Here is an 18619-nt window from a genome sequence, read left to right on the forward strand (position 1 = left end):
AATCACACATCCACACTCATATTCCCATGCAGAGGCTGAAATGGCATTCAATTTTCCATTAGACAAAGGAAAATCATTATGGAGGATTCACTTTGTTTGGTCATGAACTTCATTTATTTTTCATTTAAAATAATATATATTATATATTTAGAATTTTTTTTTTTTTTGAAGTATATTTAGAATTTAGCTACTAAACACATGACCCCAATACATATAATTTGTAAGATATATTGCATGTAATAGGGCACCAATAGATGATGAAGACGCCCAATATATAAATACATATAACTCAATGGTTTTAAATAATTGAATTAATTTATCCTCAACTTTTTGAGGATATATTAGCTTAAACACCATTATATACATATAAATATATTTTACTTTACAGGACTCAAAAAGGCTCAAATTCTCACATTACTTATGATGCAAGTATTTAGGAGCCACCTCAACAAGTGGTGCAAAAGATTTTAGAAAAGCATTAAGAAAACAGAGGTTCATGGGATTTTCAGTAACAAGAAGAACGGTTTGAATACAAACTCTTATAATCTCTGTAAACAGAAGGAATAAGGAACAGCTTTTGTGTGTTCTTGGTAAGAAGCTTAAACCTGACTTTATCTATCTACATAAAAGAGTCAAATGATAAAAACAAACCCCATAACCAAAAGATTTGAGGAGAAATAAAACCAATCGTGTTATTAAATTCCACAAATTAAATGTTGAAAAATAAAATAAAACAAAATTAAAAACCTAATTTTTAATATTAGAGACTTGATAAGCTGGAAAAATATAAGAGGAACAGAATCATTTGGCTTGCATCAAATTTAATAGTACAACTAACGTCGATGCAGCATGTGCAGAACCTTTCCCTCTCTTTTCTACAGTAAGGTTTAGTTCTCATTGTGAACCGCAGCAAGACGACTTTTGCACAGCTTGGCCACCGGCAGCTTGGTCAGGGTTAATCTTAATTGTCTGTTCCTGGAATAATCAAACAAAATGGAGACTCCATTAAGATGTGAGAAATATATATGTATATATATATATTTTTTTTTTTTTTTTATTTTTTTTTTTTCTCTTACCACTTTGGATGGAGGACAACAATTTCTTTTTGGAAAGCAAGGATAAATGGAGGAAACAAAAAGTCAAAAGACAATCATAAAGAATGAATGGAGAACAACCCACCTCGGAACCCCTTGAATCAGATTCTGCAAGTCTTTGTTTGATATCCCTTGCTATTGAAAAGAAAACTTCCTCCACATTCATATTCGTTTTTGCACTCTGCAGAACATAGTTTCTCCATATAAGCATATTAAAAAAAAAAAATACCATTTTGTAGTTTCCATAGATTTAAGCTCAGAGCACAATACTACTTACAGTTTCAAAGAACTTGATACCATACTCATCAGCAAGAGCTTGACCCTTGGAAGTGGGCACAGCCTAGCAAAAGAAAAGAAACATTGAAGGAACACACTCAACACACACAATACAGACAGAGAAAGAAGGAACTTCACTCTAACAATATTTAAAGGGAAAAAAATTTCTAAAACTTATCCACAACTCAATCAATTAGGTGAAAGCAATGATATTATGCTGAAAGAGCAAATTGACATGCACAGAAATTCACCACACAGACACAAAGGTATTGAAATAAGTAGCTCAATGTAACATCTCAAATATTCTTTTTAAAAAAATTACTATCCACAACTCAACCGATTAGGTGAAAGCAATGAGATTATGCTGAAGGAGCAATGAGATTATGCAGAAGGAGCAAATTGACATGCACAGAAATTCACCACACAGACATCAAGTATTGAATTAAGTAGGCTCAATGTAACATCTCAAATATTCTTTTAAATAAATTTTCCAAATTCATTGACACCATGATCTCACACTATTAGGTCAGAAAGCTGCAGGTTTCTTTTAATAAAAAGGAAGAAGCACCAAGCTAGGTCAGAAAGCTGTAGGTTTCTTTTAATAAAAAGGAAGAAGCACCAAGCATTTCCTGCAAGCAAATAATTAAATAAGACCCACCCTTTTGCTCTCATCCATGTCAGCCTTGTTTCCCACCAAAATCTTGTTTACGTTGTCAGAAGCATGTTGTTCAATGTTGCGAATCCAGTTCCTAATGTCTACATTTGAAAAGGCGTCAACCATAAGTACCATGGCGAAGATTAAGTATACTAGTTTAAAGAGTGACAGAAAAAGCACCATGACAACAAATGCAGATCTTCAATCATAAACCTCAATCAAAGAAAGAACCAACATAATATCAAGGTCAGCATCACTACTTAACAAATTCCATTAGAAAGGATAACACACACAACATAATCTGGCAAAGCAATCCCAAAAGATGGACGAGCTCAATTAGCCAATCCATTAAAACATAAAATACTATAAACAAAATATAATGATTCAAATCAAGCAAGCTATCCAAATTCCCCTGTTAAGAGTAAGGAAAAATGAGAAGTTACTGTTGAAAGATGACTCATCAGTAACATCATACACCAGCAAAATGCCCATTGCTCCTCGATAGTAAGCTGCAGAAAAGAATAGAAGATATAAGCAAACTCAAAGATGAGGATTCTCATGAAGGTAAACCAGAAGAAAAGTGGTAACTATTTCCAGAAATAAGCTGCGTATATAAAATATATATATATATATGGTTAGACCCTCCACAATGAAACTAAAAATCCATCCAGGTCAGATCTTTTAACTTGATGATATTATTTCAACCATCTGGAAATCCACCTTCTGCTCCACAGATTTCTATTTTTTATATTTCCTTAAAACTTTAAAGAAGTAACTCTAGAATTGGGTCACTTTTTTGTATCACAGCACACATGTGGTAAACAATGATGCAACATTTCATCCCTCCATTGACAACTCTCAAGTGCAATAGGACACATCCTACCATGCTATTGACTAGATTTCAAATCAAAGATCAAAAACTCAAAGCCCAACTCAAAGCCCGTATGCGTACCTGTTGTAATTGTCCTGAAGCGCTCTTGACCAGCTGTATCCCATATTTGCAGTTTAATTCTTTTACCATCAAGTTCAATGGTTCTTATCTTGAAATCAATGCTGTTGAGAGAGAGAAAAATAAAAAAATAAAAAAATGAACAAAATTCTTGTTCAACAGAGATCTAAAAGAAACTTTCAAATTATTCAACGAAAATCAGCAAAGCTAGGTTCAAGTATATTCTGTCCCTAATTTTTGCTCCATATGATAACCTTCATCTTTCCTTCATCACTTCCCCATCATTGTTTGCCTCATTTTTCACCTCAGACTTGAGACATCTCCTTGCATTCTCTTATCCAATGCCACTACCACAGGACCCTTGGAAAGAAAGACCATTGTGCCCAACATATAATCTTGAAGTGTACAGTTCCTTAAGTGCTCTACAAGCAGGATCTAATGATCATATCCTAACCACTTTCTATACTTCATTTCCCAAAGTTATTCACCAGATTTACCGGAAAACCCAAAAGTAAACATAGATCATCAATAATCATTTAGTTTCCTTCAACATTTTTCTTCTAACTCAAATAAGCAGACCCTTTTAACGAGTTGATGCTAAAAGAATTCAAGATAAAAAGTTTCCATGGTTTCAAAAGATACAAACCCAATAGTTGTAATAAAACTGGTTGTGAAGGAACCATCAGAGAAACGCAAAAGAAGACAACTCTTCCCCACACCTGCAAGAGGTTATCTGATGTTAAAAAACCAGGACCAAAAACTTCAGTAAGTGAATCAAAAAGATTGCTTCTAATCAGGAATAGACATACCAAATTCACCAAAAGTTCACAATTAGTATCAAATTCTCCAAACATGATTAGTCATGCGATCATTCAAATTTTAAAATTAAAAAAAAAAAAATATATATATATATATATATATATATATAAAGAAGCAAAGGAAGGAGCATGAGAAATTTGACCGAAAGGTTACTTTTGGACCAACCACAAGCCAAACTACAATGTGCAGCTATTTGTTACATGAAAGAGAATTAACATCTATCAAGACAGAAAGACCACAGGAACTAAATTCTTAGAGAATGAACTACCTGCTAACCCAGCTTTAACCTTTCAGTACGAAGAAAGTACACTTTCTTTCCCAAAAAATTGGTAGCTAGTGATTTTAAGTAATCATGCTTTAAACCACATGCCATCTTCAAGATCTCCAAATACACTTATGCAAAGACCCAAGCATGCATGTAAGTAAATGAGAGCAAGATACCATCCAAACAATCCCAGTACAAATTCTTCAGTTTCTCTAGACTTTACAGATTTTGAATTTTGCACAAGAACAATCCCTACTGAACCAAACCGAAGATGAGAATGGAAATCACAAATAAATTTGCATCATGCGACAAGAACAAGTTAATAATTGACAAAGACTTTCAACATAAATTACTCAATTAGGTATCACCTTCTTCCTCAAAAACCCTCACCCCTCCTGTCACAAAATGAAAGTTATCTTCTATTAATATGGAACAAGAACTCAAACCACTTGGCTACAAGTCAAGGGTCCAACAGAAATGATGAACCCGAAAACAAGGTTGTAAACTCCTCGGTCACACAATAAAGATATCCCCCAAATCTTTCCCTCCATTTTATTTAAATGCAGAAAAACCTAATAGAAGGACAATGATCAGATCCTCTAACAAAGTCTACGCTGCAGCAAACACGGTGAAGTAGCCAAACACCAAATACAACCCTTATAGACATGAGGAAACATTAATATAACAGGGGAAAAAAAATTAAAACAACTGCACCTAATTTCAAATTCAACCCAATATTTCTTTCTATAAAGACGATTCAATCAAACAGAAAGCAAAACAAAACAAAAAGAAATATAAATAAAAAAATAACAACAATAATTGATTTGCAATAAACCCAAAATTTCGAATCACACCCAGTAAAAGAAAAGCGCGTTAGATCTCAAAAACGGTACAACTTGTACTTCCCATTCCCACCATTTTCTCGGAAACCAAACAAACGGGGACCAATAGCTTACCACTGTCGCCAATAAGTAGGAGCTTAATGAGGTAATCGTAATCGGCCCGAGCCCTTGCTGGTGGCGCAGCCATTGATTATATCACCAACCCCAAAATTTGTACTTCCTCCAGAAATCAATCCCTCTATGCACCAACATTTGGGGAAAAAAAATAGTAATAATAATAATAAATAATTTAAATATATAATAAATAATTAAAACAAAAAATCCAAAAATGAAAAACAAAAAGTAATTAAATTACTGAAGTGTACGAGATCGGAGAGAGAGAGAGAGAGGGGTTACCTTTGGAGAAGAAGCTTAGCAAGTGGTCGGCGACGTAGGAGAGATATCAGAATGCGATCCAATGAAATTGCGAGGAGTTTTAAGACTTTTCGCTCCCGCGTATCATACGTGGTGTGTTTTTCTACAGTACACCACCCACCATTTGCCTACATCCGCCTACATCCGAATACTTCTCTTCGAAGTGGTGGAGAGATTGCCCACAATCCAACTTTTTGTAATTATTTTATTTTATTTTTTCATTTTTTTTTTATTTCAAATATGATAAGAATTTTTTCAATTAAAATAAATGGAGGTATCTCAATTTTTTTTTCTTTAATTTAAAATAATCCAATCCAATTTTCTGATTCTCTCTTCTTAAGTTTGGTATATAAAATATGGATGATCTATGTAATCAATGAAAAAAAATATGGATGGTATAAAACTTAAATATAAATTTTATTTTTTTTTAAATAAAAATTGTTGAGTTATATATTTTTAAAATTTATATTTTACGTTTGAAAATTTTAATGTGGTTCTTAATTCAGAATTAAAATTTAAAATAGATTAACAACATTTGATAAGTTATTAAGAAACAGTGAAAGATTCTAAAAACTATTCCCTCTTTCTATGATTATTAATGCTTCTTTATGTAACATGGTTACTTCATTTAGAGTCAATGTGGGTTCTTTTTTTTTTTTTTTTTTTTTTATTTCTTGAAAATTTTTGTATTTTTTTGGAAGACAAAAAAACAAATAAAAAAGCCTTTCATCCAACTTAATGCCCACCATTTTACTACTTGGATAGTGGCGCATTTTACAAGTACAAACATTTAAAGAAATTTTTTTTTTTTCATAAGATGGTCTGAACCAAAGTGCAAGGCCAAGTGTGCGTCAATATTCATAAGGCTTAATTGCAAAATTCACTCCTAAACATTGTCTGAATTTTAGTTTATTTCTTTGCATTTAACAATATTCCTTTATTGAGATTATAAAGTGGAAAAAAAGTGCACGTAAAATATCTAAATAAATAAATAATATAGACATGCATTTTTATTCGTTTGGAGATCTTCTATGGTGCGTTTTGTTGAATAAGTATGCTTTTGTTATTTTATTCAATATTTCCATTCATCTGTCTTTTTTTTTTTTTTTGTATCTTTTCAATTATAATAAATTTTTTTTTTTTTTGGGAGTCATTTTATCTTTTCACCATGCTTCACTCGAAAACCAAATTGCTATATGAAATGAAATTCAACTCATAATTAAAAACCCAATGAGATAATCTTTTAAATTTGTTAGCACATTTTGGAGGAATGAGCTGAAAAATTAAATAAGGGAGATTTGGTTTTGATTTTGGTAGAATAAAGAAGACCCAGTCCCACCAACATGAATATGTTTGTGTCATTAAAGATTAAACAGCGTGACTCACCTAGAATGTACCACTTGCGCATTTACATCACCCCATAACTCTTATTTATTTATTCATTTATTTATTTTCATTTTAAATTCCCTCTTTTAGCTCCAATATTCACCTTTTTTTCTTTGCTACCTGCTAGGTGGATATTATATCCACATTTTACCATAACCATATCGTAATAATTTTTTTTTTTTTAACGTTTACAAGATTTTATATTTTATATTTTAATATTTTAAATCTATAATTTTAATAAATATAAATAACTTACCAACTAAATTAATTTGAAATATACATACTAAATAAAAACTAATTAAAATTCAAACTAAATTATTTATATAGGCATAATCAGTGATGAAAATATCAATATCGACAAAAATATTAAGGATATAATTTTATAAAAATATCGATGAAAATATTAATATTGATAAAAATATCAATAAAATTATAAAAACTGTAAATATTTAATTTAGAATATAAATTTTTATATATGAGATCATTAATATAATAAAATAATATAAAAAAATATAATAATTAAAATATAATAATAATAAAATACTTATCCAATTAGGAATATATACTAAAATCCTATATATTATACAATACAAAAACTAATAATGTTATTTATTTATTTATTTTGTTTTTAAATAGATAAAATCAAATTAAACATTAAAAGAGTAGATAAAAAAATAAAAAAGATAAAAGAATATGTATGGAGATGCTACAATCCTACCATCTTTAAAAACTTTAGATTTTCTCAAAAAGATCCGTAACTACAATTTAATCAGTCCAATTAATAAATTGGATATTTGAAAAGCCTATGAAGAAGCCCAATATAATATTATCATATTATTATTTTATATTATTTTTTTCTTTTTATTTTTTTTCTTTCTTTTTCCTTTTTCCCCCACTTGGGAAGGAAGATTTTTTTGTTCTCCTTTCTTCTTCTTCTCTCTTCCCTTCGTCTTCTTCCTCCCTCTCTTTCTCTCTCTCTCCGATGGCATTTCTCTCCCACTCATTCTCTTTCTTTTTTTTTTTTTTTTTTTTTCTTTTCTGCTTCTTCTTCACCTGTTCGGACAGCTCCTCTCCCACACAAACACACACGCACACATCGGTCTCTTTGCAGATCATGAGAGAGAACTGATCAATATTTCTGCCGACAATCGATTTCTCCACTTCGTTTTCCACCATCTTCCACTCTAAACCCGAAACTCTCTACAATATTTGACTATTCAGGCGACATACTTTGACTCCGATGATATTTCTCCGGCACTGGTGACAGAAACTTCCCCCTATCAATGTCGACTATCTCCGACATCCAATATTGTCGCCAACTTATCGCCTATCTTGGTAATATTTGTTTCAGTGGGCATAACCTATTAGACTCATAAGTCATAACGTCCATTCTGTAACAGCCGTTTTGTAGATCAAGGGAATCCTCCATGGCCCATAAATTAGTTAAGACCCAACTGTATTTTGTTTTTACCATTTTTTTTTTTTTCTTCTTCTTTTGGGTATGGAATATCCTGCTCTGCTCTGCTCCTCCTTAATCATTATTCAATCATGCTAGAGACATTTTGTTAAAAAAATAAAATAAAAAAAATTGAGAGATTAAATTGTTTCCAACTAATGGAGTAGATGCTTTACAGAAAGAATAATGTGAAATGTGAATAATATGACAATATTTTTTTTGACTTGTATTGAAATGACGAAAATGGTATAATCTTGTCTTGAAAAACAGGGACAATTCGATAAGGCAAAAGCCAAAATTTTCTTGTTTTAAGAATAAACTACTGGTTTTGGTGCACCACATGTGCCTCTAAGAAAGAAAAAAATAATAATAATAATAATAATAAATAAAAAAGGTTTACTACAAAACAAAAATGAAAGCTAAAATAATAATAAAGTAAAACAATTTTGGACATAACTTGGCAATTTGCTAACCAGTAAATAAGAGCATACCATGTTTAACTTTTTACCTGTGCTGCATAATAGCATTAGTATTATAATAATAAGAAGAAGAAAAAAAGTGAATAGAAAGTGAAAAGTAGGAAACACAAAAAGAGCTTAATGTTCCAAAGGACCCAAGTATATGCTTAGAAGATCCTTCATCCCCCACCATCTCAAAACTTCCTACAAAAAGGGCCTGAAACTAGTCAAGTTCATACACATTCCAAATACTAAAACACTTTCACAAACCTAACTTTCCCTCCGTCATTACATGACTAAATATCTATCTTCCATTACAAACTTTTGCCCCTCCATTTCCATCTCTGGCTTTGCAGCCAGGAACTCGATGTCCATGCTGATGATATCGATAGCAGAGTTTGAAGATATGGGTGATAGTAGTGAAGATGATGCCGATGATGAAGAAAAAGAAATTTTTTCCATGGAAAGCTACAAGTCTTCATCGTCATAAAATAATGATGATTTTTAGCAACCCTCAGGGCAACTACAAATCTTTGGCAATTTATATGTATGATCTGCAACTATAAATCACTACGATTGATGTGAATTTAGGGGGAGTCAGTTTCATCCAATTCTGATCAACCAATTGGTTTTCTCTCCCCAAGTTAAAATTTTTCTTCTTATTTTGTTCCTTTTTTTTTTTTTTTTTTGGGTGATTGCATAAAAACTTTCTTGACATTCAACCATTTGAATGAAAGTTATGCCTTAGCAGTGTACTCAATCTAAAATTTTATGCCTTAGCAGTGTACTCAATCTAAAATTTTATGAATTTAAAATAAAAGTTATGCCTTAGCAGTGTACTCAATTTAAAATTTTATGAATTTAAAATAAATTATATATTTTAAAAGATTTAATAGATTGTAATCGAATTACATTGATTTTATAAAGAATTTATAAGAATTCAATGAAATATTTGAATTTAAGACTGGATTTCATATTGACAATTTTCTTCACAATTTCATCGTTAAAATCCTTTCAAATCCATTAAAATCGATCATTTTTTAAATTTTTTTAAAATCAATGACTTTTTTAATATCATTAGATTTTAAAAAAATTCTACAAACTCCTGATTATATACATTAATGAACTTTTATAAAATCCATTAGAATTTGAATTGAATATCATTTGACTTATATAAACTATTTTAAAATTTAAATTAAATACTTTCAAACTTTTAAATATTTTTAAAATCCATCAAACTTTAAATTGAATACACATCTTTTATTTTTCAAGAACAACTTGTTATCTACCTTTGGATGGTATGGTTGTTATCTACCTTAGGATGGTATGGTCAAATACAAAACCTTGAATAGCATATGCAGAAGAAGAAAAAAATAAATTAAAAAAAAAAGATTTTTCAGTTTTCTATTTTACTAAAATGTAAAATTTTGAATGCTATTTTGTAATTCCAGTTTCAAGGAATAATTTTGGAATATGGCAGGCATCCCATTCATTCTGACATCTCTAGGCGGAGTTCATTGTAATATACATATTTTAATTTTCGTTATGAAATGTGAACAAAAAATACAATAAAATACTGTTGAGAGAAATTCAGATACAACTGTTGGAGAATCGATTTCTTCATTATAAAAATTTAAAAAAATAAAAAAAAATAAAAAAAGAAGATATGTTTGAGAATCATTTAACAACAAAGAAAGAAGGTTATCAAGGGAGACTTTCAAATTCATGCTAAAGGGCAATTTTCAAAATTTTTTCTTCCTCTGTTTTTATTTGATATTAGAGAATCCAAATAAAACTTAAATATTTAAGCGGGAAATAAGTAATAAATGAAACTAATATAGTTAGGTTGTGAGTTATGATCATCTTCAAATTATAAATTTGTAACCAATAGTTACGAACTAAAATAATAATTACCTATGACGGTCTGATCCGATTCTTCAATTAGAAAAATGGAAAGTGATGCTCAATTAACCAATTCCATTATTAAACGCTTCCAAATTCCAAAGAACCAAGCAAAGCCAAATTCACTTTATTAGAGTGTCCGACTTGATTCTATATCAAGCAGTGAATTGAATAGTTAGAGCAACCATCAACAGCTCTTATGTCTTGTGGACAACAGGAGAAATTTTGGGTTATTCCAAGGAGGTTTAACTTTATACTGAATAATATTTTCTGCCCACTGGATTCGAATGCTAGATACAAAGTAACAAATCTACCGCAACCGGATAAATTAAACTCTACAAAAATCATCTAAACAAATCAGATTGGTTGTGCATTGGCCAAAAATCACGCCATCCATCCGCTCAAAATTTAGAGAATGAATAACAGACAAATAAAATATCAACTCCTTATAGATGAAAGAAAATGCTTAAACATTACCGTCTTCAAAGAATGCCAATAACAAACAATATTAGCATTGAAAAAGCAACACATAAATCAAACCAAACATAGAACTAATCTATGCATGTTTCAAAGTACACAAAAAGCTCCTCAGTCCAAAAATTCAGTCTCACTCTTTTAGTAAACTTTGACCTAATAAAAGAAACCAAGCACTTTACCACCAACATTCTTTCTTCGAGCCTCCTCATGATCCATAATGCCAGCAGAAGTGGTCAGTACAATGTATCCAAACTGCAGACATTCAGCAATGGATGATAAGCACAACATAACAGAAAATATATAAAAGTGGTTACTAAGCGTGAAAACTCTTTTGTAATTACAAATGCTCCAAGTAACAAAAGAATGGTGCAAGTAAAATGATTAATTTACACTATATATTCAAATAATCGCCATTGACATAGTTCCAACATTTACGCATGAATGTTGTCCGTAGAATCTAAATAGGCTAATATCAAAAAATCTACAGAATCAAGCTAACCTGTCTTGATGGAAGCAACCTTGCAGTCCATCCTTCAATCTCCTTGACACCCACATCAAATCGGGGACTAATAACTCCACACTTATTAAGCCTTCCATTCAGTTCAACCACGATTTTCCCAGACCTATGATCATCAACATACTCAAACTCACCGATATATCCTAAAAGATTGAAAAAGGTAAACAAGTTAGATACATAAATAGCCTTAAAATGTGAACAGTAAATTGTGTACATATGAACAGATGCATACCATGCTTCTGCATAACCAAAAGGAACTTGATTATAACTTTGGAGGATGGTCTAATCATGACCTGGCGCTTCCCCCTTTTCTCTGCATTGTACATGCTCTTAAGAGCATCATTGAGAACACTAACTCTCACCATTGTCACCGACGCACTACATAATATTTTTGGGGAAAAAAATTAATGAGATTACAAAGCTTTTGAGCTCTGATGAAGAATGATGAATATTAAAAAATTTAATAGAAAATGTTTAATTTTTTTCTCCAGAACTGTAATGAAGATCAGCAATCTAATGATTTAACTCCTTGAAGTTCAAAACAATGGCTCGACCAGATTACAACTTGCTGAAAACCAATGCATGCGGTAGCCCAAACGCACAATAGTAAACATAAACAGCACACTGACCCCCCAAAATGAAAACAATAGAGCACAAAAATTCCAAAGTATAATCACCAATACTTAGAAAATACACCAGCACTCAAAACAAGGCAAAACCAAAAACATATAACAACAAAGATCCACCCTATAACCACAAATTCCTAGTAAAATATTTCAGAAACTCTAAAATTAGATCAGAGTCTGGAATTGTGCACTTTCCGTCAAATTTTCTCAGCAACCAAGCAAGGGCACAAACAAGACAAACCTGAACTATAGCATTAATTTATTTTTTATGTACACTTAAAAATGCAAACCAGATATAAACTACAAGTTACATACAGAATTCATTGAGCTAAAATGGACACCAAAAAAAAAAAAAAAAAAAAATTCACTTATGGAACACAAACCAATTGGGATGGAAAGAGACCGTCAAGAATGAGATCGCACAAGTGAGTAAGTAATAACCCTAAGACCTAGTCATTGACAAAAATTAGGGGTTGAACAGTACGTACGTCAAATATGCAGAGGCGCCTCCGCGAGCTAGGGTTTTTCCAAGGCTTTTTGAGAAGTGAGTTTTCTGTTTTGAAACCCTAGTTCGAATATAAGGTGGGAATGGATGTGGAATTACTGACTTGCCCCCCACCTTCCTCTCTCAACCGGCTTCGGCCCAGGCCCATGATCCATTTTTGCCGAAAGATTTCGGTCCAGTACCCGATAACGAGTTTATAACGGCGGTTCTATATACATTCTGCCAATTTTGTTGTTAAAAACTTCCTTTAAGACATTTATACTTCTTTTTCTTTTTTTTAAAAAATAAATAAATAGCAGACCAACCATCATGCACACAAGTATATTTATATATTTAATGGATTTTAATATGTTAAAAACATGATTTTTGCCTTATATTATAAGTTTATTAACATAATAAATATTAAAAATTATTATTTATCTAATTAGATTTTTAGTTTTAAATCATTAATTAAGATGACATTATCATTTTTAAATACTCCAGTACATTTTCATCTTTTATTTAGAACATATGTAATTGTTGAAATTTGATAATCTATAGAAAATATATGGAAAAGAAATTAAAATTTACAATATAATAAATGGATAGAATAATAATACGTGTATTGGATTATTCCATTCTACAACCTTTTATATAAGCTTTTTCTAAAGTTCTTTCCCTTTTTGTTTTTTTTTTCTTAGAAGTCACGTATAACTTCTAATTTTATCATAATTTGTAATGTCGGTTAAAGCCTCATTATTCAAGTTTCAAAAAGAAAAAGTTATGGACCTCATGGAGGCCATATATATATATATATATATGCTCACTCGATTGTAGGCTACTGGTTGGACCATTTCATGGTACTGAATTTTCTGTTTATGGACCTTTCTTCTTTTTCCTTATCTAAGCTAAGAAATCGCTCCCACCATTACATTTGTTTAATATTATAGTGTGGATACTCATTCATTAGCATTCATTCCCTTCATGTTTTTGTTTTGTGCTCGGTGCTAGGTGCTAATTATTTGATTTCGGCATGAATGTTAGGTCCTCATTCTCTTTGCCCATCCTTGGTCCACTTGGCCGTTTAGCTCTTCACGATGATATCAACCCAAAAGGCTTGTATTGGATGAGCTTAGGATATATATAGTTAAAGAATTTGATAGAATATGACATAAACAAGATTACGTGAAGTTTTTATGGTAGGATTTCAAATAAAAATAGACAATATTGAAAAATAAATAAATAAATTGGATTGTGTTTAATTATGTTTTCTGTTTTTAATATTCAAAATATTATTTAAAAGAAAAAAAAAACAAAAACCATTTTTATTTGTTTTTTTGAAAACAAAAATGTTTGGTCAATAACGTTTCAAAATAATTTTTAAAATTAAATAGCAAAAAACAGAAAACATCATTTTAATATTTTCTAAAATTTTTTTAATTTGTTTTTTGAAATTATTTTTGAAAAATGATGACAAAATAAATATTTTTTTGTTTTGAAAACAGTTTTTGATTTTATAGAATAAAAGATTATTTTAAAACCTAGCTTTTTCTTTTATATTAAATTTGATAAAGACCGTTTTCTTTCTTTGGGTCATGAGATTAAACGAAAACTAGTATTAATTTGCTTATGATAAGCTGATTCAATATTCTTCCTCTTCAATTTCTCTACGTGAACTTTAATTTATGTTTTCTCCCTTTTTTTCCAATAATTAACACGGTATAATATAATTCATGCCATTAACCACAAAAAAAAAAAAGAAAAAAAAAAAAGAAAAAGAAAAAGAAAAGAAACGAAGCTCTTGTCTTTCTTTGTGTTTTCCATCGGTTCGATTCTTATTTTGTTTTGAAGTGTCAATTTGGTGGCACATGTCATTAGATTGTGCATTTTGGATATTAATGTTCTAAATTAAGTCAACAAATTAAAGACAGGCCGTTGACTTTGTAATTTTAATTTAAAGCATATATTAAATTAAATAATAAGCATTAATATAACATATATGTGTAATGTAAGCATGTAACTAGTGAGATGGATTTTAAGATAACAACATTGGTGATTAAACATTGCGTTTGATTTAAGGTAAATTAAGTAAATCAAGTGGACCATTGAGTAACGGTTATTACTACACGTGTTGATTCTTCAATCATCCAGTGCATATAAAACCAATTTACACACTAGCTGATACAAAACTTGCTTATCTCTTGACTTTTTAATTCGAGTCCAAACTTCGTCAAAGAAATTTTATATTATAATTCTATGAGTATGGTTCTGTTCTCTTTATCTTCTAGCAGCCTTGACCTAATAATTTTTATTATTATTGTTATTTTTATTATTATTTATGAATTAGCGTTGACCTAATTTAATTATATATGTGGATCACAATCAGATATTTGGACGGTCAAATTAACATGAAGCTATATACAAATAAATAGGAAAAGATTTATTCAGCTTAAGGAATATACAATTATTTAGACACTCAATTTTTATATTTTAAAAGATTACACACACACACATATTTGGATGGTAAAAATATATAATCAATATGAACCTATACACAAATATGTATCAATATATAATATGAACCTATACACAAATTTGTATCTATTTATAAAAATTAACTATAAAAAAAAAGATTTATTCAGCTTAAGGAATATACAATTATTTAGACACTTAATTATTAATATGCCTTTTTATTTTTTTTGTTTTTTTCTTTTGCTTATAATATTTTAATTTGGAGCTTGTTGATGGGGTAAGAAATAAACTTAAACATTTTATGCATACATGTATATATATATATATATATATATATGTAAGCTGAGAACCAAAGTTTTGTAAAATTAGTAAGTTCAGTGATTGACTAGCTAGCTAGCAGTTGCTGGAGCTAGCCAAATATTTGATATAGTCACAGATTTAATTAACTATTAGCTAAAGGCCAAATTAATCAATAAGATCATGGATAGAAAAAGTAATTGTCAACGAGAAAAGTTTTCCAAATTTTGGTGCGAAGTAAGAGTGAGTATGATGCTTGATCAATCAAAACTCTCTGTGCATACAGCTTTAATTTAATAAGTACGTAATATCAAACTAATTACTATAATTATATATATATATATATATATATTTTGTAAATATGTTACTTAATATATATTAGTCAACCTTAGAGGGAATAGGTCAACATCTGGAGACAAGCTACAAAAACCAGGCCACGCAGAGACAAAATATTATACATTAATTTATAATTTGTGATACAAATAACAATCATATTGTTTTTATTACATAGTTTTTATTATTATTTATTATTTTGGTCAACTTTTTATTATTGTTTCTATTACATAGGTATGGCCATAAACTTAATGTACATGCATATATAATATGTAATGTCTCACCATTAAAGCAACCGTCTAAAAAATTGTCTATTAAAAAAAAAAAAAAAAAAAAAGTCGTCTAGATAACATGTATGGAATGTGTAAGGGCGTTGAGACATTATATCATTTGTTATAATATTTTTAATGAATGTACAAAATTATGAGACAAACGTAAGATTACAAATAGAATAAGAAGTAGTGAGATAGTCACAATATTAATATTCTTTTTCTATCAATTTCATTTGGCTATATATTACGGATTTTACTTCCAACTGTTTTTTTTTTTTTTTTCAAATTGTTTTAAGTACAATTTGTCAATTTCGTTCATAAAAGATTTCCTATTCAAATTGACAGCCAAACTTCTTATTCTTTTCATCTCTCTTTAATTATTAATTACCAAGATGAAAAAATAAATACTAGTTTTACCGTTTTAGTTTCATATTAAAATTAGGTACTAAGTCTTTAAATTGGAATGCATGCATTTGCAAGGACTATATATATATATATATATATACATATGTGGCGACCAAGATTGTTTCTAAGTTGGCAAGTGTCATACTTCCTTATCTTTTCTTGTTTAGATTCAAACTTATGGCAATATGGCAATGTCGATGATTACAAAAAAAAAAAAAAATATATATATATATATATATATGCATAATACAGACAATTAATTATCTTATGCAATACAGACAATTAATTATGTTATATAAAAAATATTATGGACAATTAATTAATAACAGATGCTTTTATATATCGGCATATTTTTTTTTATGTTTTTATTAACTAGTGGTATACAAATAGTATATACATAAATATAGTCCGTATATATACTGTCATATTCATCAAATCCTTAACATTAAAACTAATATAGGAATTTTTTTTTAACATTTTAATCACATAAAAGATTGAAATTCAAAATTATATTTATTAATCACTATGTCCTAACATAATTTATTTTTTTAAATAGAAATTTTTATATCATTAAATCCATATTTAATCATTTTTTAAATTTAGTATTCTAATTTTTAATGTGATTTGAGAATTAATAAATTGAGATTTGATATTAAAATTATCAAACCATCATAATGTGAGTAACTTTATATATATATATATATATAATAAATTGACATAGTTTTTTTTTTTTTTTCTTTTGAAAACATAACAGTAATGATTTAATAGGTTACCTAGCTCACTTTTACCATTGACTACCTAAAGGTATCATTGTAAATCATATATGACAATATTAACTTAAATCATTTTCTTATTTTTATTTTTTAGTATTAAAAAATTAGTAAGGAAAAGTGGACATTTTAATGGAAGCAAATTAAATTTTCACATACAATTTAAATAACACTAAAATTTTCTTTTAAAAAAATTAAAAATTTTATACATTTTTTTCCCCCTATTTAATTTTATTCCATATTAATATCTCATTTGTACTATCTATGTGACTTGATAACTGTGAATATTATCTTTTTCCATAAACCCCTTATAATTATTGACTAACCATACCAAAACTGTTTATATACATATACATATATATATATATATATATAAAATAATTCTGTACCAGCATCAACTTTTGGTGTGATATCCTTTTATATAGATATATATATATAGGGAATTGCTCATCCTGACAGTGTTTCATCCAGACCAATGGCAAATTTTGAATTGCTCATCCTGACAGTGTTTCATCCAGACCAATGGCAAATTTTGTAATAAAATAAAAAATTATGTCTCATTAAAGAGCTTGCAAGTAGATACTGTAGCACACGAGGCATAGAACGAATGACAAGAAGAAAAGACAGGCATCATGAAGAGTTAAAAAACAAGAACAAAAACAAAAATATTTTATGGGTTCGGTGTGGGGAAGAGAATAGAGAAAAGAGGAAGAGTATCTACTTGCAAGCTCTTTAATGAGATTTGCTGCAGAAGTTACAGTTTGTTGTTGGGTTTTACTTTTATGAATAGTTCACCTTGAAATTGTGGCTTTTTTTAGCCAGAGTAACTTAAATATTTTAAAGGCTTTTTATTTTTATTTTTTTATTTAATTTTTCTTTTGGGTGTGTAATAAGATGCATAAAAAAAAATAAATAATTTTGAATTTATTGTGCTTAAAGAATGGGGCAACAAATCCCTGGCAAAATCAAGTGGATTCCACACAATAAAACTTTTATTACTGAAACTTCATGAAACAACTGAATCAGTTGAAGGATCGTCTGCCATCTCATACGTCTTCATAAGGAAAGGAGGCAGCAAATTGGAGCTGTCCTAATCTTCATCCATCCTAATTCCAAAATCCCTAAATCACAAGCCTAAACCCCCAAATTAATAAACCCACAATTGAAACATCAATCACTTCGCAGAATCCCCATTGGCATCCTCGAAATTCCAATAAAAATCATATTTTCTTTGTCTGTTAGGCTTTTTTTCTTTTGCCTTTTTTGGCTTTCTATGAGAAAGAGAAGAAGAAAACAAAAGAAAAAGAAAGGGAGAAAACAGAGACAGAGAAAGAAAGAGTCAGGGAAGAAAAGAATTAAAATGGTGGCATTGAAGTAAGGAAGAGAGGTGGTGGAGGAAGAGTGGAGACAAAAGAAGAAGAAGAAGAAGAAGAGAGAGAGAGAGAGAGAG

The 18619-nt window shown here is 29.6% G+C and overlaps 2 protein-coding genes across 2 annotated transcripts; both read right to left on the reverse strand.

The window, feature by feature from the left end:
* Window positions 1–674: 674 nt before the first annotated feature.
* Window positions 675–5447, reverse strand: LOC107413536 (ras-related protein RAB1BV). The gene is made up of 9 exons (XM_016021510.4): window positions 5297–5447; window positions 5015–5138; window positions 3621–3693; window positions 2978–3078; window positions 2469–2534; window positions 2029–2126; window positions 1372–1434; window positions 1180–1275; window positions 675–975 (listed from the first exon to the last, which is right to left on the reverse strand). Exons 2-9 carry the CDS (start codon window positions 5085–5087, stop codon window positions 895–897), a joined length of 651 nt encoding a protein of 216 aa, XP_015876996.1. The 5' UTR covers window positions 5088–5138; window positions 5297–5447; the 3' UTR covers window positions 675–894.
* Window positions 5448–10945: 5498 nt separating this feature from the next.
* Window positions 10946–12763, reverse strand: LOC107413502 (small ribosomal subunit protein uS8z/uS8w). The gene is made up of 4 exons (XM_060820097.1): window positions 12625–12763; window positions 11743–11888; window positions 11493–11653; window positions 10946–11245 (listed from the first exon to the last, which is right to left on the reverse strand). Exons 2-4 carry the CDS (start codon window positions 11873–11875, stop codon window positions 11147–11149), a joined length of 393 nt encoding a protein of 130 aa, XP_060676080.1. The 5' UTR covers window positions 11876–11888; window positions 12625–12763; the 3' UTR covers window positions 10946–11146.
* Between the last annotated feature and the right edge of the window lie 5856 nt (window positions 12764–18619).

Source organism: Ziziphus jujuba, chromosome 8 (assembly GCF_031755915.1).
Source record: "Ziziphus jujuba cultivar Dongzao chromosome 8, ASM3175591v1".
NCBI lineage: Eukaryota > Viridiplantae > Streptophyta > Magnoliopsida > Rosales > Rhamnaceae > Ziziphus > Ziziphus jujuba.

Excerpts from the sequence above, each read along its gene's own strand:
- LOC107413536 (XM_016021510.4), bottom strand. The coding sequence starts at position 5,087 with ATGGCTGCGCCACCAGCAAGGGCTCGGGCCGATTACGATTACCTCATT. Across the intron at positions 3,694-5,014 it reads CCTACTTATTGGCGACAGTG|GTGTGGGGAAGAGTTGTCTT; the intron begins GTAAGCTATTGG and ends AACCTCTTGCAG. Across the intron at positions 976-1,179 it reads CTGATTCAAGGGGTTCCGAG|GAACAGACAATTAAGATTAA; the intron begins GTGGGTTGTTCT and ends TGATTATTCCAG.
- LOC107413502 (XM_060820097.1), bottom strand. The coding sequence starts at position 11,875 with ATGGTGAGAGTTAGTGTTCTCAATGATGCTCTTAAGAGCATGTACAAT. Across the intron at positions 11,654-11,742 it reads TTTGGTTATGCAGAAGCATG|GATATATCGGTGAGTTTGAG; the intron begins GTATGCATCTGT and ends TCAATCTTTTAG. Across the intron at positions 11,246-11,492 it reads GGTTGCTTCCATCAAGACAG|TTTGGATACATTGTACTGAC; the intron begins GTTAGCTTGATT and ends GAATGTCTGCAG.